At 40.9% G+C, this 22,805-nt stretch overlaps 1 protein-coding gene across 1 annotated transcript in view; it reads right to left on the reverse strand.

Annotated features, from left to right (window-relative positions):
- The window catches only part of wdr54 (WD repeat domain 54), a 134,547-nt gene that overhangs the window by 107,826 nt on the left and 3,916 nt on the right, over positions 1-22,805 (reverse strand). The window contains exons 2-3 of the mRNA XM_069923384.1: positions 21,274-21,341; positions 16,003-16,228 (exon numbers count right to left, since the gene is read on the reverse strand). Of these exons, the coding sequence (XP_069779485.1) occupies positions 16,003-16,228; positions 21,274-21,341 (294 nt within the window). The remainder of the gene's footprint in view (positions 1-16,002; positions 16,229-21,273; positions 21,342-22,805) is intronic.

The raw sequence follows: 22,805 nt of genomic DNA on the forward strand, positions 1-22,805 counted from the left end.
TAAAAAGGGACTGGGTTGGGCATGTATATTCTTTATTTAATTCTAGAGCTAAAGGTGTAGCAATTTTGATATATAAAAATTTATCTTTTGAATTACAATCAATGGAGGAAAAGGCAGGATGTATTCTTAATTTGAACTGTAAGATTTTTCGTGAATTTTGGACTTTACTTAATATTTATGCTCCTAATGCAGATGATGAAATATTTATTTCAGATGCATTTTTATGTCTGGGTCAGGCTAATGATAATATTTTAGTTGGTGGTGAATTTAATTGTGTTTTGGAACCTTTATTAGATAAATCTCCGAAGAAAGTTTTAAAAAATCCAAGATGGCAATTCAGGTCCAAGCGTTGATGAAAGATCTTAATTTAGTAGATATTTGGAGCCATCTTAATCGGACAGAGAAAGATTTTTCTTTTTATTCATCTAGACATGAATCGTTTTCAAGGATTGACTTCTTTTTAGTATCGGTACATTTACAAGGGAAAATACAACAAGCGGAATATAAAAGGGTGATTTGAGATCATTCTCTGTTATATTTTACATATGAAACTTCTGAGAAAATTCAAATAGCTTATCGTTGGAGATTTAATACTATGTTGTTAAAAATATGAAATTTATTGATTTTTTGAAAAAACAAATTAATTTTTTTTGAAAGAAAGTTCTAATTCTGTTCAAAGTAAGTTTGTATTATGGGATGCTATGAAAGCCTATTTGAGAGGACAAATAATTAGTATACTTCTAAACTAAAAAAGAATCGATGAAATCAGAGTCTTGAATTAAAGAAACAGATTGATGAGTTAGAAAAGGAATTTCAGAAAGATGCTACAGAAGATCATAAAATAGAATTATCTAAGCTGAAATTGAAATATAATACTTTGCAATCTTATCAATTTGAATGTGTGATTAATACGACTAAACAACGGTATTACAATTGGGGAGAGAAAACACATAAGGCAGAATTCTCTTATTACTTAGAAACCTTGTGAGATTAATGATGAATTTTATTCATTTTATAAAAAGTTATATACATCTGAAGGAAAACAGGAAACTGGATCGATTGATTTTTTTTTTTTAAACACAGTTGAATTTACCGATATTAGAGGATGGAGATATACAGGAGTTAGAAGAACCGTTTACTGATTCGGAAATTAAAATGGCTCTCCTGGAAATGCCGAACCTGGTGATGATGGATTTTCGGTGGAATTTTATAAAATTTTTTATGATGATTTATCTACAGTGTTTGGGGATGTATTAAGACAAGTTGGAGAACATTATGAATTTCCTGAGTCTTGTTCTAGTGCTTTAATTACAGTAATTCCTAAAAAAGATAGAGATCCTTTGAAAGTATCTTCATATAGACCAATTTCATTGTTAAATGTAGATTATAAAATAATAGCTAAAATATTAGCGAATAGATTGGCTAAATTTTTACCAAAGTTGATTCATATTGATCAAACAGGTTTTATAAAGAATAGATATGCTTCAGATAACATTTTGCGCGTAATTAGTTTGATTAATAGATTTCGACAATCTTTAGATCACCCGATGGTGATATCCTTAGATGCAGAAAAAGCATTTGATAGAGTTGAATGGAATTTTTTGTTTAAAGTTTTGGAGAAATTTAAGTTTGGTCCTTCTTTTATTGGTTGGATTAGGGCTCTATATAGTAAACCGGTAGCTAGAGTATTGACGAATGGCTTGATTTCAGAATCTTTTAAGCTAACTCGATCAACTCGTCAAGGTTGTCCTTTATCACCAGTTTTGTTTGCGTTAGTGATTGAACCTTTAGTACAGTTGATAAGACAAAATACACAGATACAAGGTATGAAAGTTTTAGACGAGGAGTATAAAATTAATTTATTTGTTGATGATGTATTGGTGTATTTAACAAACCCAGCTCAGTCACTTTTACATTTGAAGGAATGTTTAATACAATATGGATGTCTTTCTGGATATAAAGTCAATTGGGGAAAAAAGTGAAATATTACCGGTAAGTGAAGGAGATTATTCAGTTTATAAGAATAGTATTAATTTGAAGTGGTCTGATTGAATTAAATATCTGGGTATAATTTTGAATGTTAATTATCAATCTTTATATAAATTAAATTGTGTCAGTTAATGAAAAAAATTAAAACTGATTTGATTAAATGGAAAGATTTACCTATTAATTTAATGGGAAGGATAAATACAATTAAGATGAATATCTTCCCACATATACAATATTTGTTTCAATCTATTCCGTATTTACTTGATAAAATTTTTTTTCGAGATTTGAATAAAATGGTTAGGGAGTTTTTATGGAGGGGTAAATTTTCAAGAGTAGCTTTGAATAAATTAACTTGGAAATATGAGTTTGGAGGTCTACGTTTACCACATTTTCAAAATTATTATGAGGCAGCCCAACTTAAATTTATTAGTTCATTGATGGATTTGGTACGGCCTCCTAGTTGGGCTAAAATTGAGATGGCAAGTATTTCTGAATTTGAAATACATCAATTTTTGTTTAGGTGGAATATAAATTTGTTACAACAATATAATGTGCCTATACTAAAACATTTAATGAAGTTATGGATCAAGAAAAATAAAATGATAGGTTCTAGGGGTAAATTATTGGCTTTGACTCCGTTGTATAATAATCAACTAATTTATTTTTCAATACATAATCAAAGTTTATTGCATTGGAGATTTAAAGGTGTGAAAAATTTGGGAGATTGTTTTAAAGAGGGTAAGTTTTTATCTTTTAATCAGACGAGGGAAGATTTTGGTATTGATAAAATTCTTTATTTCTTTATTATCAAACTCGATCTTTGGTAAAATGTATGTTTGGTAGAGATATGATTTTACCTAAAATGACTAAATTTGAGACTTTTCTTATGAAGGTACCAGAGAAGGGTTATATTTCATTTATGTATCAAATATTACAGGATGGTATGGATAAAAAGGGTTAGGATAGATCTAAACTTAAATGGGAAGCGGATATTCGGGTTTAGATAGCCAAGTCGGCAAAGTTGATCCAGTTTTTGCTTTTCTAGGGAAAAGAAAAAGACATTGGTAGCTGGATAAAGCAAAGTACGGATAGAGTTCAAAGCTTCCGGCAGCACCTCTTGCCAACGGCTGGTGGGGAGACCTTTTGATTTTAGCGCTAGAGTGATAGCTTTCCAGATTGTACCAAGAAGGTATTGCCTAAGTTCAGAACTCATGAAAGCTGACCCTCTGTCACTATGAATAAAGTTAGGATAACCGAAAATACTGAAAATCATATCGACATTTAATAACAGAACTAGCAGAAAAGTCAGCAGATGGTATAGCGAGTGGGAAGTGAGAGAATTCATCAATTACGTTAAGGAAATAAGTATTCTTATTATTTGAGGGTAATGGTCCTTTAAAATCTACGCTGAGGTGTTCAAATGATCTAGTCACCTTAATCAACATGGAAGCGGAAGGTTTATAATAGCGCGGTTTGCACTCATTAGTTAGTTTCTTGATGTCTTCCAGTGAGGGGCTTCATATAATGATAAAATCTAGTAACCCTGGGTAACATAATTCATTGTGAAGATATTTTAAATGGTCTAGTTGCAGACGCACAGGTCATGCAAGAAAGTGCATTGGAGGGTCATTGAATTTTCCTGGGCGATAAGAGTATGTCGTAATCATAAGTAGAAAGTTCAATTCGCCAACGCATGATTTTATCATTTTTGATCTTGCTCCTCAATTTAGTGTTGAACATGTAGGCGACAGATTTTTAATTAGTCAGTAATGTGAATTTCCTTCCGGCTAAAAAGTGTCTCCAATAGCGAATGGATTCTACATTTGCTCGAGCTTCCTTTTCGATAGAGGAATTTCTTAAGACTGGCCCGTGTAATGTCCGAGATAAAAAGGCCACAGGTCTACCAGCTTTGTTTAGTGTAGCTGCTAAGGCCCAATCTGATGCATCCGATTCCACTTGGAATTGTAAATCCTTATCAATAGCTAACATGGTCGTCTTGGCTATATCCTGTTTGATGTTTTCAAAAGCACAGAGGGCTTCTTCAGACAAGGGAAAACTAGTCATTTGAAACAGTGGCTGTGCTTTATCTGCATAGTTGGGCATCCAGTGAGCATAATAGGAGAAAAACCCCAGGCAACACTTGAGGGGCTTTTGTGTCACAGGTGGGGGTAGATCCATGAGTGGTCTCATCCTCTCTTGGTCAGGGCTGATCTTTCCTTTACTCACTACATAGCCTAGTATGGCCAGGTGTTTAGTGCGGTATACTCACTTGTCATTGTTAAGGGTTAAGTGCAGATGCTTGGCCACCTGGAGAAACTTTTGTAAGTTCTGATGGTGATCATTTAAGTTTTTGCCACATATAGTAACATTGTCCAGATAAGGGTAGGTGGTTTGTAAGTTATGAGTATCTACTAGTTTATCTATCTCTCTTTGGAAGATGGATACCCCATTGGTAACTGCAAAAGGGATTCTTTTAAACTGGAAAAGTTTGCCATCTGCCTCAAAAGCGGTAAACTGCCTTTCATCTTTGGGAATAGGCACCTGATGATCAGCTGATTTCAGATCAATTATGGAACATATTTTGGACTGTGCAATCTGGTTTACCCTGTCTGAGATACGAAGCAGGGGATAAGCATCTACTTACATAAACCTGTTTATAGCTTAGCTGTCATCCACGATTATTCTAGGTTTCGCACCATTTTTGACAACTACAATTTGTGCGCGCCAAGGACTTGTACTGGGTTCAAAGGTTTTTTCTTTGAATAAACGTCTCACCTCATTCTTAATAAAGAGTCTGTCCTCTTTGCTACAGCGCCTACTCTTTGTAACTATAGGGTGACAATCCAGGGTTAGATTGGTAAAAAAGACGTGGAGGTTTAATCTTTAGAGTCGATAACCCGCAAACTGCTTCTTGGGGTACCGTGATCAATCGTAATGGGCCGTCAAATGCCAATATGATACTTTTCATTTGCATTGGAAATCTAATCCTAAAATCACCAGAACACACAGACTGGGGAGCACGTGCAATTTGAAGTCTGTTAATTCATTTCTCGGTACCTGCAGGGTTATTTTACAACTCGCAGCATCTTGTTTTAGTCCAGAACAAGCCATAGAAATTATGCACTTCGACGGATAAGAGGTAAGATTCAGGGCGCTAGTGGTCGTAGGGTGAATTTAGCTGTCTGTACTGCCCGAATCAAACAGTCAATAAATAGGCTCCCCATTTACCTCCACCTTCATATGGAATGCTTCAGGTCGTGGGCTCCATCTTGATTAGTCATCATGGACGCTAGAATAGGGTGTCCCTGCAGCAGTAATCTGTCGGCGTTTGCCTCATCACTGGCTGTTCCTCATGATTTAATTGGAAGGGGAAGAGGGAGAAGAGCTTGATGAATCATTAGCTCTCCAGGTCAACACTGCAGTGTTGTGGCGGTGCCCCTGCTTAGTAGTAGTACTTTGAGCGCTTCTTCTTCTTCAGCTCACGGCATGAGCTAGACAAGGACTCTTGCGCATGGCAGGCTCTGGCCTAGTGCCCTCACTTCCCGCAGTTAGCACAATTGGTTTGCTGCGCGGGGCACTGAGACCAAACATGTAGCACCAAACCACAGAAGGACATCTTCTGTAGCGGCCTTCACACTGTGGTTTAGTGGTGGTCAGCAGTGAATCTTCGCCGTGGGAGGGTCTTGGGGGTGCCATTTCAGCACCTCTCTCTTTCTCAAGGGCTTTAGCACCTTGTAGTGCAGAATTAAGGATCTTCATTTGTTGTAGAGCTGCAATAAAGGTCAGGCCCGGGGTCTCCAGTAAACGTTGCCTGATGTACCCCGACTCCAATCCACTTGTGAATGCGTCCAGCTCAAGGATTCTCGGTGGGTTTCGGCCATGACAGCAGCACAAGCACAGGGTCTGGATAGCCCTTTTAATGTGAGCATGAAAGCACCTTTGCTCTCTTCAGCTTGTTGTTTTCGCGTGTGAAGCTGATGTCTTGCAAACAAAGTGTTTTGTGGCCATATCATAACAGGTTCAGAGATTCACTGCATTCTGGTAGACAGCTGTCTCTCTAACCACAGAGAAGAGTGCTTCTCCGAGGAGGGCCACAAGATGGTCCATTTTCACTGCGTTTTGCACAACATTGTTCATTCGCATGGATGCTTCAGAACATTGGAGCCACTGGTGAAACATTTTTCCAGCTCAGGTGGCATCTAGAGGTGTATTGGTTTCTGGCGACGGTTCTGGGGGGGGTCGTATAGCAGGTCGAGTGGGCGTACAGTGCAGTATTGCAAACCGTCACCGGCTCGATTCTTCAGCTGGCACACAAAGCCATAGGACAGACAACTGAGTACTCACCCATTTAATGGAGCGCACGTGTGCGGTGCTGCATGCCGAGTAACACCACGTTGGTTTGTTGAGTCTCCTGCCAGAAGGCGTGGGACTCTCACTGTGCTTAATTTAAACCTGCCGGTCCTGTGGATCGGCGGCAAACTCATAATGATGTCCCACCCTGTCCCGTGGAGGTATATAAAAGAAGCCTGTGAAGTCTTCTTTCTTTTCTTTCTTTTTCTTACTTTTGCGTGGGAGGGGGGATGGGGAGAAAAGTATACAATTTTCTTAAATAAAAAATACAAAAAATAAGATTTTGAAAGAGTACAGAGAAGATTTGCTAGGATGCTGCCAAGTCTTCAGGAGTTGGAAATCTTCAGGAAAGATTGAACAGGCAAGGACTTTATTCCATGGCGCAAAGAATAATGAAAGAGATTTGATAGAGGTTCACAAGATTATGAGAGGTATAGACAGAGTGGATGTGAGTAGGGTTTTTCCGCTTAGATTGGGGTAGATAAATACAAGAGGTCATAGTTTTAAGCTGAAAGGGGAAAGGTTTAAGGGGAACATTATGGGAAAGTTCTTCACTCAAGAGTGGTGGGAATGTGGAATGAACTGCCATCTGATGTGGTGAATGCGAGCTCGATCTTAAGTTTTCTAGAATAAATTGGATAGATACATTGAGAGGTTTGGAGGGTTATGGAGTTGGAATAGGTCAATGCGACTGGGAAAATAATGGTCGGCACAGGCTAGAAGGGCTGATTGGCTTTATTTCTTTGCTGTACCATTCTATGGTAGTAATCAGATATTGAATTTTCAAAATGTTACTATATTAGCTTATTGCCACTTTGACAGGGCAAGTAAGAGGGGCTTTGTGAACTACTCTTCATTGTTCTGAAAGAGGCAAGAGTAGATTTAGCATACGGAATGTAGTGGAGGCAACTGATCAACCCAGAGGTGAATTCCATATTCTTACCATCTCTTACTGTTAGGGTAAATGGCAGAGGCTTAGAACCACAGAACACTATGGCACAGCAGCAGGCCTTTTCTCCCTGATGTTCCTTTTTACACATTTCAGTTTTCAATCTAAACCCACATAATATAGAACAATACAGCTCAGGAAGGCATGACTTCGCTACCATCCAAAGTTGAGGACATTACCAAGTACTCAAGACCTGCTATGATTAAAAGCCTGCAGAAATTCTTGGGAGTGGTAAATGTTTACCTGTAGTGACGCTATGGCAGTATTACAACTCCCAGAAGGCATCGAAATGGCTACGTGACATCAGTGCGTAAAGAGGTCAATGCGTGTCAGGCACATGATTTGGGCTTTTAAATGGTTGCGAGCATTCTGAATAGTAAATCTGTTTGATTCACTGAAGAATCACCTTGTGTGGTTATTTCATCATGTCCACTGTGATTCCAGTGGCCACACGTACCAACGGTTTCTTCCACGAACAGTTTATATCAGATCATGAAGTCTCTTTTTGATTTACTGCCCAGAAATGCCAGAAACATCCATTGGACTGAAGAGAGCAGCAATGCTCTTTTTTCTTGAAGACAAAAGATCTGCGGACTCATGCCACTATGTTCAACTATCAAGTTTTAAATGCAGCCACCGCCCTTTCTACAGACACTTCCACCATGGCCGTAGGAGGTTCACTTCATCAATATGTCATCGGGCAATGGAAACCGTTAGCATCCTTCAGCCGCCACCTTCGTGAAGCAGGGAAAAAATTTGGTGTTTCTGAAAAGGAGCTTTTGGCCATTTACTTATATCTTTGACACTTCCATTATTTTTTGGATGACAGAGATTTTACTATGTTCATTTTACTATGCCCTTAACATTTGCATTTTCCAAGATCGTAGACCCTGGTCACCTCAACAACAACGGCAATAATCATTCATTTCAGAATTCTCCACAAAAATACTACATATTTCCAAAAATGACAATGCAGTAGCTGATGAACTTTCCCATTCTGCTCCACATGAGGTTTTGGTCTGTACGTCAAGGTATTGACTACACAACTTTGGCTGTGACCCAAGAACATGACCGTGAAGCAAATGCTTATCGGACTGCAATCACAAACCTGCCATTGAAAGACGTCCAGTTTGGAGTGTGATGCAATGGGTTAATTAAATATATGCTTATAAAAGGGATTTAGAATTGAGTTAGCTGTTAGGTTTCATGCATTTTACAGACAGAACCATGTCTTGCAAAGTCCGAAGGCAGGTGCAAACAGAAAGTTCTGGGCTTTAGCAACATTTGCAAGCACACCCCAGAAACGGAAACTTTTGCAGAGTTGGGGCCATGCGTTTTTTTGGTAAAGCCTGGAAATTGCCACATTTGCAAACTGAAACAAAAAGAAACAGTGCCTGGAACATCAGGAGGGGAGGGAGTGAGAAGGGAGACAGCAGGAGGCAGTCTGAGAAAAGGCTGGACTTTTTAAGACTGGGCAAAGTTCTAATATGGTAGCCTGAGTGTACTCTCCGTGGAAATCAGGAGTGGTGGCTAGTCTTCCTGGTGTGGTGAAGTGGAGAAGAACTCTGTGAGAAGAACCTGGAAAGAAGACAAGTTTCTTCTGGAAAACACTCCTGTTTGGGGTGTCCAACAAGCAACTACCATCTCTCTGTAACCCTCCACAACTTTCCTGCCTGGTAAACTTTCCTGCCTGGTTTGCTTGAATATAATGACTATCTGATTCTGTGCACAGGATTTAAGATTAGCCAGTAAAAAGGACGTTCTTGAAAACATATTACACATAAGAAAGGAAAGGGTTAACAGCTAGTGAGAGTGTTGCCAGATTTTGCAGCATTCTAGTAAGGCAGGCAAGGCGAGGACTAATAGGAATTTACTCTGAACCAATCAATGAGCAGGTCTGATAAGAGGCCGTCAATCATCTGTAGCAATGGAATTTGTACTTAGTAGCAATTACATTGGGTAAAAATGTATTGTGTAAACTTTTTAGCGCTTTCAGGTGTTATGACAGAAAATTAGGCGCATGCAGGCAAGGCTAGAGGAGTTCAGCTAGCACGTTTAAGTGGCCACGGAATGGACGGCTTTTTGGCACCTAAATGTGCCAGCTGACTGCTAGCCATCTAGCAGTGAAAGCCGGCTACTCTGAATAGGTGCTGACCTCACGTCATTGCAGTGCGTCAAGGCATGACTGACAAACAACTCGGGGATGACTTGACTCCCGCTGCCGGTTTCCCTCGCCCGCCCGACTCCCGTTGCCGCTGCTGGTTCCTCCCTCGCCTGCCTGACTTCCGTTGCCACTGCTGGTTCCCCCCCCCCCCCGCCCGCCCGACACCCGTTGCCGGTTTACCTCTCCCACCCTTGCCTACATGACTCCCGCTGCCAGTTCCACCCCCTCGCACGCGTGACCCCCACTGCCGGTCCCCCCCTCGCCCACCCGACTCCCGTTGCCAGTTACCCCCTCTCAACCTCGCCCACCCAACTCTCGCTGCCGGTCTCCCTTCCTCCCGCACCCCTGAAGTGGCAGTCAGGAGGGCGAGGGTTGGGGGGAGAAATTGGCAGAGGGAGTTGGGCGGGGGGTGGGGTGAGAAGACTGACAGCATCAACGGGAGTTGGGCTGGGGAGGGGTGGAGAAGACCGGCAGCAGGAGTCAGAAGGGCAAGGGTGGGTGGGGGAGAAACCAGCAGCGGGAGTCAGGTGGGGTGTAGACTGGCAGTGGGAGTTGGGCAGGTGAGGGGGGGGGGTGGGGGGGAAGACTGGCAGTGTCAACGGGAGAGTGGGGAGAAGACCAGCAGCGTCAACAGGAGAGGGGGGGGGGGGAAGACCGGCAGCGGGAGAGGGTACGAAATAAAATTTAAAAAAGTCTAGTCTGGCTTCGATTGTCTGGAGTCGATAGCTGACGACGTCACCGCGACATCATCAGCCCGTCCCCGGCAGCCTGGCTGCTTTCAGCTGCCACAATCAATACTCCAAGCAGGCTAGTTATACCTCTCGGAGAAGGGTTAGGTGAGTAACCCTCCTGGCTGGCTTTTCCAGTTTCAGATAGCCACCCGACAACCACACAGGAATATTTTGTGTGGCTTTACAGTCAGGCTTTGTGGCCACCTGAAAGCGGCTTTTGATTGGGCCAAATGTAACTCCACCCATGTGGAAAGAGCTGTGAAACACGAGGTCCGTCTCTCCCAGCCTTTATAGAGAGAGTATCTTTGTGAGTCTTTGTGCAGATAACTCACAATTCTGCAAAATAAAGGAAGTCTGACCAGACAAAAGTTTCGGTAACATCATTTCGCAGAGTCCACTGAACTCATTGGAATCCACACACACACTTGCACTTAGATTAGGTTGGTGGAGTGGGGAGGGATGGTGTAAGCAACTTAGTGTTGATAGGTTAAGTGTAACCTGCTCTTTCAAGACTATTTCAGAAGTCTGAGTAAGTCTCTATCAACTGGATCTTCCTCTGCTGTCATCATTTTCTTAGACAAAGACCTTGTTCCAGCACATGCGGGATATATCTCACCATCCTCCTCAACCTCATCCTTACTAGGCTGATTCGTTAATCTAAAAACCGACCCAACTTTATCCTCTGCCAAATCATTCCCTAATAAAAATGAGACTCCCTGTATGGGTAACTTTGAAATTACTCCCACTACAGCAGGTCCTTTAACTCATTCTGAATTCATCACTATGCTGTGAAGAGATAGTGCCTCTACCTCACCTCCAACACCTTTAATCAAAGTTCTCTCCTCTGTGTCAGTCTTTTGATCAAGAATTAAAACTTTTTCCAACAACAATGACTGAGCAGCCCCAGTATCTCTAAGAATTTTAACTGGAACCTGCGATTCTCCCTCCTTTACTGAAACCAAGCCCTCGGACACAAAAGGTTTGAAAACATCCATGACACCTTTACCTGGTTTGGAACATCTGCGCTCCTTAACTACATCTGTCTGAATACATGGTTCTGGTAAAATCTCCTTTTCTCGTCTCTTTTTCAACACTAAACAATTTGCAATAACATGACTAGGTTTCTTACAAAAATGACATACAAATGCAGAGGTTCTACCCTTTCCCACCTTACCTTCATCTTTTTTCTTAACATTTTCACCAGACTTAATTTCAGGCCTACTTGCCTGTTCCACATTAACCCTCTGAACACGCTTATTCATCTGAAATTTATTTTTGTGAATCAGCAAATTTGTCTGCTAACTTAGCCCTTTACTGCCATGTCCCCACATCTCTCTCATCCAGATATAATTTAATCTCATTTGGGACACATCTTTTAATTTCCTCAATTAATATCAATTTTCTCAATCTGTCAAAATCATTATTTATTCCTTTTGAGGTGCACCAACGGTCAAACCATACAGATTCTTCAGAGCAAAATCAATACAAGATCGATTCCATGTTTTCTCCAAACTCCTAAACTTTTGTCTATATGCTTCTGGAGCCACTCATAAGCTTTCAATACTGCTTGTTTAACAGGATCATAATTTGCCCCTTGCTCTGCAGTCAAGCTAGAGGATGCAATTTGTGCTTTTCCCCTCAATACACTTTGGAGCAGAAGGGGCCATCTTGAGCTCCTGAGCAACTTTTTCAAAAAGCTGAAAATTTGTATCTGTATCTCCCTCATCAAAAGGAGGAACTAGATTTACCTCTCTTCAAGCCAAAAACTTCTCCCCAGGAGTTACCTTCTCAATTCTCTGACTTTCCTCCGTCTCAATTTTTAACTTCTTTAATTGAAACAGCCTGTCCCTTTCAATTTCCTCCCTTTGTTTTTCAGCTCCTCTGCCTCATATGTTGTTTCTCAACCTCCAACACCCTCCATTTCTCTCCTCTTCCACCCTGTTTCTCCAACTCCAAAACATCTATCCTTCTCAACAAATTTTCCCTCACCTATATATTTCACTTATATCCTCTGTATTTGTATTTTCCTCATCTAATGCTTGACTTAAGTCAGCTTTAATGCCTTAGAAATAACCATCAGTTCCTCTTTTCTCTTGTTCTGCAGGTGATGGTTGTGACAAAAATATATCAACATCCATTCTGCTGTTTTTCCACACACAAACTTTAAATTAGCTTGGAAAAAAAACAATTAACTAATAAATCACAAAAACTCCAAAGGTTAAGATCCCAAAACTCCAAATTTCAATCCAAAAGGATGAGCCCCCCAAAAATGTTACAAGCCCAGAGGACCCCAAAACCCAGCAGCAATAGATATTCACCAAGACAAATGGTTACTTCAACAAAAATTGCTTTTAATTATTTTTAAACATGAAAACAGAATCAAACTTTAACTTATTACTATTAACTAAACTAACTTAATCCTTTTCTAATTAAAAGCACACGTGTATGTGCTTTAAAGTTATTTGATTCAGTCCAATCTCACTTTTCATTCCTCCAAGTTTACTGGTTGCAGGCAATTCTCATTCTGTGCACAGAATTTAACATTTCTGAAGTTCACCAGGCTTTCGTGCTCGAAAGATGAATGGTTATCGTTCAGGAAGGTTTATGTCAGTTTTCGGAGGGAGATTTGTTGCTCCTGGACACAAACTGATTCCTTCTGATCAGCCACTTCAGTGTCTAGCCAAAGAAACTTGCCTCATCAGAGTTTTCCAGATGACAACCTCTTTATTTCAGGTCACCACAGAGTTCCTTTTTGATTCTCTTATTTCAAGTAAACCATTAGGCTGCCAGTCCTCTCCTCTTGTATGAACCACAAGGGCTTTGACCAGGCTGAACTAACAACTCCCAACCTGTCTTCAAAATTGGTGTTTTCCACAAGCTTGCCAGCTTGTCCTGTTCCAGTCCCAGCTGCTGCTGTTGACTGTAAAACTGCAGAACTGATCTCTCTCTCACTCAGAGAAAAAACCTGTTTGACTCTCTCTGCTTTCAAAACCACATGACCTTCTGAGAACAGCATGCTGCACTCCAGACAACCTGCAGCTCCTAACTACTCCAATCTCTCTCATCTGTTGCTTTTCAAAATAACAATCCATTAGTAAAGTCTCTTGGGCACTCCCCAAAGTTTTGCAAAGGCCCCCAGGAGCCGCCCTGTCTGGCTTGAGCAGAGCTCCAGTATTTTAAATGAGATCTGTTTTGGTGTTTGTATGTGACTGACACGAAAAAAAAACTTGCCCCAATGTATCTCCCAAAAACATATCTATATACAATACAAGCACAACATAATCTGTCACAATAGACAATAATTTAAATTAAATTATCAAATACTATTAAAAAAGATCCAAGACAATCTAGAACAATGTAAAGACTCACTTATATCTCTGATAGGGAAGGTAAAACTGTATAAAAATAAACCTATTTCCGAGATTACAGTTTTTTTTTTCAACCATTACCTTTTCCCTTATCAGGCATTTTTTTTCAAAAATGGAATAAATTAATAAGAAAATTTCTATGGAAGGGTAAGAAATCAAGAGTGACAAGTTAACATGGTCATATCAACAAGGGGGTTTGCAGCTATTGTGACAGAGTATTTAGAGATGGTTTGGGAGGAATTGTTAAAAGCAGCTTAGAAACACACATTTTAAAAACAGAATATTTGCAGGACTTTTGCAGAATGCTTTTCGCAGGAGGCAACAAAGTATCGACAGCAGCTTGCCTGGGAGAGCATGTGATCTTTGCAGTCAGAAGAGAATGATTTTGCTCTCAGAGAGGGAAGGTGTGAAACACAGAGAGGAGGCAGAAATCAGTTCCGGAAGGACAAAGCTGGCTAACTTTGGAAGGTTGCCTGGTCAAAGGAGGAGATTGGCGGTCTGAAAGGTGACCTGAAAGAAAGAGGATCATCTGGAGAACCCTGAAGGGGGCAAGTTTCATCAGCAAGACTGATTGAGAAGGAATCAGTTGCGGATGTCCTCTCTCTAAAACCAGCAAGAACCCTCCTGTTAAGCACCAAAGACTGGTGAATTTTGTTCATGCTAACTTCTGTGCACAAAACAAGAAATTGCCTGCAACCAGTGAGATTGGACTGTAATTCAAAGAACTTTTCCAATCTTAAATATACATTACACACACCTGTGCTTAGTATTAGAGGGGGGAGGGGGGAATTGAGTCGTTAGGTAGGTTAAGTAAGTTGATAGTAATAAGTTAAAGTCTAATTCTGTTTTCTTGTTCAATTATAATTAAAAACTACTTTTGTTGAAGTGCCCCTGTGTTGAGGTGCATATCCATTGCTGCTGGTGTTTGGGGGTCCTCTGGACTCCGTAACACTACCAAATTTTAAAAGCTTCTATAAAGCAGCTCAATTAAAATTTTTGTCAAACTTCTATCAATTAGGGGAAAAAATGGCTTGGCTCAAGAACAAGATAGAGCTATATAAATTAGAAGAGAATGTTTCTGAATGAGAAATTAGTAAGGAATAAAAATACACCAATATTACATCATATATTAAAAATGTGGAGTCATATGCATTTAGAAAAACTGATGGTAAATTATCAACTATCAAACACGTTTTTAAAGCAAAATCAATTAATTCCCTTTACAATGAACAATACATTCTTAATGAATGGACAAGAAAAGAAATTAAAAGAATAAAAGATTGTTTTTTGAGTAGCATTTTAATGAGATTTGATCAATTGAAAAATAAATATGAAATAGCGAATGACAATATTTTCCTACTATCAATTAAAATCATATTTAAAAGGAGGATAGGAACCCGTTTAAGGCTGCCTGAGTCAAGCTGTTTTGAATATATAATTACAGACACATGAAGAGTTAAAAAATTTATTATAAATATGTATATCAAATTACAAAATAATAAAAATGATAAAGAAATGTTCAAATCAAAGCAACATTGGGAAGAGGATTTAAATATACAAATAAAAAACAAGACTTGGTCTGAATTATGTAATGTGTAGTGGTATGATGATAAATAACATAAAGATTCAGTATCATTGCGACACAATATAATTTGTTACAAAGATTATATATTACACCTCAAAATTTAAAGAATGGAATTCCAAATTATCAGATAAATGTTTCTGCAGCAAAAAAAAAAGTATAGTAACAAACTGGAAAATGAAAACATCTCTGAAAATATAGCGCTGGTAATAGCAAAATAGATAGCTGTTTTCCACTAGAAAAAAATTACTGATAATTTTGGACAATTAAAAAAAAATTGGGAACCATATATAAAGTTCATTGGTGATCGCCATATTCAAACCTCCAACTTTTAATGTATGTTACCAATATATATTATTAAAATATGATATATTATTATTCACTGAGTTAATAAAAATTGCCTAATAACCAGATGACACCCTTTTATCTTTCTTTTTTTGTGTTTAATTTTGGGGGAGGCGAGGAAGGAGGGATAGGAAGAAAATGGAAAATGTCACATTATCAGATAAATGTGACACATATATGTGTGTGTGTGTAAATCATACAGTTTTGAATTACTGTTTCTTAATAAATAAAAAAAATACTGTAAATCTTTGAAATTCTCTATGCCAAATAGCTGCGCTAGACACTGACTATCTTCAAGGTGAAGAGTGACCCATATTTAAGTTGCATGCGAGTCCTGGGGTTTTTGGACAGAGGGAGATTACATTGGGTCAAGATTGGATCAGCTGACTAGTGAAGTAGGGTAAGGGATCTGACTGGACTCCTCCATCTTGTGTTCAAGGAGAGACTCCAGGGCTGCATCCAATGCAGAAAGGAACTGTCTCATCTCATTGTCCATGGCAGAAAATTAATCAGAGCAGCCGTACCTGCATGATCAAGGATGTACCATGCACCATGCCTCCTTCCTTGGACTGCAGCTGCCTGTGAGAGAAGTTCAGGCCATCAGCCGAGGCACTCAGCATGTTCACCAAACTGCCATGGATGACAGCAAAGTAAGTGAGGCTCTTGTGCACTAAAGGCAACACGCTGAGATTGTTGTAAAGAGCAGAGGCGCTGCTCTTAATCTGAATACTCCTCTCCTTCTTGTACATCCTGCAACAACAAAAAACAAACTTCCTTAGGACTCTCACAGATTGATGGATACTGATCTAAAGTTCATCATTTTCACTCTTTCAGTTCTGAAAAGTGACCCCTGGCTGCCCCTCACAGACCTCTCTCTCACTGGTCACAGAAGGTAAAGAAAAACATAGTTCATCACAGGCTTCAACCTCCCACCTACTGCACTGAAGACGGCCAATATCATAAAGTATCCATCACCCTGGTCACCACCAGTTCTCACTGCTCCCTTCAGGCAGAGGGACAGAAGCCTGAAGACCAGCACCTGAACAGTTTCTTTGCAATAGTTTTCAGGAAACACTTTGATACCACAAAGGGACAATATAATATTATTGTCACTTTATTTTTGCACTGGTCACCTTGAGAGTTATTTTCTATTTTTTTTCTGCTTCTGTGGAGGAGCACGGGTAATATTCCCTAGTAAACCCCTATTGGTCTCTTGACAGCTGTAGCCTGTTTCCAGCATTTGCCACTTTTTTTGAAAACCTCTACATCTCATATAATTTTGTTAGTCAAAAGTATTTATCACGTTTGAATATCAATTGAGCTAACATCAATTTGTTGCCCGGCCTGGCTCATTATCAGGAGTAGCGCCCATGCAGTTGACAGTCTCACCAGTTTCTCAATTCACATATCTTTTGGCCCCTCCCACCTTAAATTTGTTAAATCATATGAAATTACAATGTTGTGGCCATTACAGAGACTAAACTGCCGCAAGGATGAGATTGGCTGAATAGGTGCAGTGCCAGGATTTAGACATTTTAAAGGGGATTGGAATGAACCACAGAACACTGTGGCCCCCATCACTGACCAAGGTTACTGTGCCTCTGGTAGACACTGTAAGTAGTCTCTCCAGGGCACAAAGCAGGAGAGAGTTGATATAAAGACCTGTCTGTGGCCCATGTAGTGGGACTCCCCTCTCCACGCTAATGACAGGTCCAATGAACAACGAAAGTCAATGCAGGTTGGTGGCAGCCGCATCGCAGGAACTGCCAAGCCAGTGCTAGGTACAGCAGTCAGCTGTGTTCCAGACTCAGCCTCTAGATTTTTCCCTCAGCATTTACTCTCAAAGCCTTTCCCGTGAGTAGGTATAGTCACAAGGAAGCAGAGGTTTGAAATCAGAGTTTTCCCTCTCATAGATGAGTTACCATCTGTGATTAACAAGCCCCATCTGCCAAGAGCAACTGGTTCCAAGGCGCTAGTGGTCCACCTTTGCCCCTTCTCCTATCAGTGAGAACAGCTCCGCCGGGCATAAGAATTATGCCTCATGCGAAGGCCAGGAGTTGGACTTGATGGTCAGAGGCAGTTGAGTCACATGCTATGAAGAGCATTTGTGCAGCAATGGGAGCTCATCCCCACTACCACCCTTCAGTTATGACAGCCTTGAGAACCATAGAACTCTACAGCAAAGAAAACAGGTCATTTGGCCCTTCTAGTCTGTGCTGAAAACATACTAGTCCCACTGACCTGTACCCTCCAGACTTCTCCCATCCATGTATCTATCCATGTTTAAGCCCACATTTACGACATCAGATGGTAACTCAATCCATTCTCCCACCACTCGCGAGTGAAAATGTTGATCCTAATGTTCCCCCTAAACATTTCTCCTTTCACCCTGAAGCAATTTATCTCTCCTAATCTAAGTGGGAAGAGCCTAATCATGTTTACTCCGACTATACCTGTCAATTTTTTAAACCTCTATCAAATCTCCCCTCGATCTTCAACACTCCAAGGAATAAAGTCCTAACCTGTTAAACCTTTCCCTGTAACTCAACTCCTGAAGACCTGGCAACATCCTAGTAAATCTTCTCTGCACTCTTTCAATCTTACTGATATCCTTCCTGTAATTTGGTAACCAGAACTGCACAAAATACTCCAAATTTGGCTCCTCCAATGTCTTATACCACCTCACCATATCATCCCAACTCCTATACTCAATACTTTGATTTACGAAGGCCAAGATGCCAAAAGCTTTCTTCACAACCCTGTCTATGTATGACGCCACTTTTAGGGAATTATGTATCTGAATTCCCAGATCCCTTTGTTCCTTTGCACTCCTCAGTGCCCGACCGTTTACTGTGCGCCCTATCTTGGTTTTTCCTTCTGAAATGCAACACATCACACTTTTCCGCATTAAATCCCATCTTTCTGGTCCATTCTCCCAGTTGGTCCAGACCCCTCTGCAAGCTTTGAAAGACTTCCTCGCTGACCACAACACGTCCAATCTTAGTGTCATCAGCAAACTTGCTGATCCATTTTACTATATTATCAACCAAATCATGGATCTAGGTAACTTATCACGGGCCTCCAGTCTGAGAAGTGGTCATCCACCACCACTCTGTTCTCTCCCATTCAGCCAATTTCAAACCCAGTTTACAACCTCTCCATGGATACCTAGTGTCTGAACCTTCTGTACTAGCCTCCCGTGTGGGACCTTGTCAAAGTCCATGTAGACAATATCCACATCCTTTCCTTCATCTACTTTCCTGAGAACCCCCTCAAAAAAACTCTAAGATTTGTTAAGCACAAAGCCATGCAGACTATCCTTAATCAGCCCTTGGCTGTCCAAATACTTGTATATGCTCTCTCAGAACACCTTACCTACTACTGACAACAGGCTCACCAGCCTCTAACAATGGAGGTAAAAGAAATTGGGGTGGGGGTTGTGGAAAGTAGCACTACTAATCTGGGAAAACAGCTGCAGACATGTCAGCCTGGAAGTGGGGCACAGAATTAAAATGGTTGCCCAATGGGAGATTCCTGGGACTGATGCAGACATAGTGAAAGTGCTCGGCAGAGTGATCTCGCAGTCTGCGTCCAGTCTCTCGGATGTAGAGAAGAGCACAATGGGAGCAGCAGATGCAGTAGACGAGTCCCACGGATGCAGAAGTGTTCCAGGTTCACTTGGAAGGACAGTTTGGGGCCACAAATCGTTGCTCGAGTGGGCTCTGCGAGGGCGATTAATAGGAAAGGAGTGGACGAGTGAGTCATGGAGGGAGCAATTCCTGAGGAAGAGAAGGGAAGGGACGATGTGTCTGCTGGTGGGATAATGTTGTAGGGGACAGAAATTATGAAGCTGATGTGGTGGTTGATGAGGACAAGGGAATCCTGGGTTTTTTTGTGTCTGGGGCCTGAGGGGGCCAGGGCAGATGAACAGAAAATGGAGATGATGTGGGTTCATCCCTTGATGAAGGGCTCAAGCTCAACACATTGGTTACGTATATGGAAAATAAACCACATGAATTCATTAATCCATTACTATGTAACAATTTACTCACACTATACAAAATTAACAATTCATTATGTATTTACTACACTAGGCCACATTGAAAGAGTCAAGGATAAGGTAGTAGATGGCAGGATAGGATGAAACACGTGGTTCAAAATATGATTAGATTAATGGGTGGAAAATAATGAAAATAATGGTGGCGAGCCAAAGGATGACGTACTGCTAAGGTATGTGGTTAGGAATGAATTGTGCAGACTATAATATAAAAAGGCTGTTCTGTGGGCAGTCAGTGACTAGTTCTTCGAATGCCACAGTTTTTGTTTGCAAATAAAAGTTTAAAACTTCTTGAAGAATCTACTGCATCTCCTAGTCATTCTTGGTATTCGACAAACCACGACACATATCTATCTTTGCTACATAAAGTAGTGTTTGACCTGCTTGCTGAGTTTCTCCAACATTGTTTCGTATGTGCAGATGAAGAAGGGGAGGTCCTAAATGAATACTTTGCTTCAATGTTCACCAGGGGAATGGACCTTGGTGAATGTGAGGTCAGTATAGAACTGGCTTAAGTGCTAGAGCATTGCTGAGGTTACAAAAGAAGAAATGCTGGATCTTCTTGAAAGCAATCCAATTGATGTTCCCAGGACCAGACGAGATATTCACCAGGTTACTGCCAGGAGCGAGGGAAGAGATTGCTGGTGCATTGACAATGATCTCTGAGCCCTCCCTGACAAAGGGGAGGTACTGGAGGATTGCAGACGGAAATGAAGTTCCCTCCTGGGAGTTATAAACCACTGAGCCTTACGTCAGTAGTGGCAAACTATTGGAGAAGATTCTTAAGGACAGGATTTAAATGCATTTGGAGAAGCATAGTGTAACGATATTAATATTTGGGGAGAATTTATCAGGTCACATACATTCACACATTTTAAAACAGATCTTATTTGAAAGACTAAATAATTCACATTGCAAGATCTATGGAGAATGTAAGCACCTCTCACAAGTTGGTTAATTGAACTGAAGTCATAAAAGGCTTGACCATTGTCTTGCTGGAGTCATGCTATCTATCAGTACCCTTTCTGCAAAGTGCTCATCGAAAGGTCACTTCTGCATTTTGTTTAACTAACAACAGATGGGAGCAGAAGAAAGAACTCCTATTGCTTTGCTCAGGAAGGTGGGGGATTTGCAAGACATGATTCACATGCTCTCTTTGGAGTTTCAGTTGGAAAAGAGAGAGAGTTGAGTTAACAGCTCACTCAGTCAGTCAGTGTGTAGGACACCGACAAGTAACTGAAAAGTGCAATCCAGGGAAAACTGTTTGAAACTGATGAAAGCAAGTTCCAGAGCAGTAGATGGCTGGAAGTGCTATATGTCTGATGTTTCTCTTGAAATAGAGGCAGGAATGGAAGTCTGTGGTAGCTTCAAGAAAGAGGTTACCATCTAAAAGACCCTGATGGGCAAGTTTCATCAGCAAGACCCTGAAGTGACTAGTGGTGGTACCTCAGTTGTGGAAATCCTGGAGCGGTAAACATTTACCTTTCAAGCACCAAGCCTGGTGAACTTTATACAAGGTTAAATGGTGATTGCCTGCAACCAGAGAACTTGGAAGAAGTGAGACTGAAATGTGAACCAAATAACTTTACTTGAATTTACACACACATCGCATACACATGCGCTTAGAATTAGAAGGGGATTAATTTGGGTTAGTTAAGTATAGAGTTAAGTTAATGTTTGATTCTATTTTCATGTTTAAAGTTGATTAAAAATAACTTTTGTTTTAAAAACCACTTGCCTTGGTGAATGTCTATTGCTGCTGGGTTTTGGGGTCCTTTGGGCTCGTAACAGAGGAAACCAGAGCACCTGAGGAAAACCAATGCAGACACGGGGAGAATGTATAAACTCCATACAGACAGTACAGGACAATTGCTGGCACTGTAACAGCATTGCGCTAACCACTATTGTGCCACCCTGTCAGCCACCTTGCGACTTCTACAAACGGCAGCTGTGAAATGACCTGGCCCAGCAGTAGAGGTAACTGCTGCCCATGGGCATGTTGGTCGTGGTCTTTTACCCAGACACCTCTCGGATGTTCAATTTCTTGTCAATTCTAGTCCAGAGATTTCTGTGATCCCTCCAACCATGGAGAAGCGCAGACACCCCAATATACCTGTATCATATGTTCTCTCAGCCATGAATGATTCTCATATTCAAACATATCGCCAGAGATCACTCATGTTGGATTTCAGTCTCAAGAAACCTTTTCAATTGGTTTTCACGATTGCAAATGGGGAAAATTCCATTTTGGGAGCAGATTTGTCATTTTTCATTGTTGGTGGATTTGAAAAATCGCTGCGTCGTGGACTGGCACTCTTGTATTCAAGTGAGCTGCATTTGTCGTCTCTGCAATGCCTACCAAGCCTTCCACCTGGTTCCTGCCCTTTCCGAGCCTTGTTCAAGTGTTTCCCTTGCCTATTGACCCCATCATATCTTCATGCAGACATTAAACATACAGTAACTCACCATAGAGAGAATCAGGGTCCTCCGGTTGTAGCGCAGGCTCAATGATTACTCCCGAACCATCTTAAAATTACGAAATCAGAATTTGACCACATGCAAGAGTAGTCCGCAGATAGGACTGCTGTCTGAAAAGATCTCCTGCGGTTCAATTTAACCGGAGAGGCATTGTCTCTGAGGATACCAAATTCTGGCACGTGGTTAACATCCTAAATTCCGCTATAGCTGTGAAGGTGAGCCGGTATCTTGACAACTTACCAGCGGAATAGAAATATATGCAGTCCTGTCGATTTTTATTGGACATACAGGAGCTCATCAAGCACGAGCATGGTATTCAGGTCCTGAATATGCAAGAGTTGGGTGACAAAAGCCCCTTGGACCTTATGATTGAAATGATTGCACTCACTCTAATGGTGAGTTTTCTATTTGAGACACTGTTTCTGTCCAAACTCCCAGTACATGTCTCCTCTAACATCACTGTAATGGACTTCAGTAACCCACACAGTCACCCAGGAGGCTGATACGCTGTATGGCACACCCCACTACAGCATGGTGCACATGCAGCCGATATATAGGACAGGTGCTGTTCCAATACCCTGTACATCTCCAGAACCGTGAGCACCTCTGGTGGTGGCAGCACAACCAAAGGGCGGACCATCCTGATAAAAGAGAGTGGTATTTCTATCACCTCCGCTGGGGAAGAAATGCCCAAAGGTGTGTGCCTCCATGTACTTACCAGCCAATTGTCTGGAGGACAGACAGGAAACGACATGGCTGGTCGTTGTTAGTGGCCTCAGCAGCTGGCGCTCG

This window comes from Narcine bancroftii, chromosome 3 (assembly GCF_036971445.1).
Source record: "Narcine bancroftii isolate sNarBan1 chromosome 3, sNarBan1.hap1, whole genome shotgun sequence".
NCBI classification, from domain to species: Eukaryota; Metazoa; Chordata; class Chondrichthyes; order Torpediniformes; family Narcinidae; genus Narcine; species Narcine bancroftii.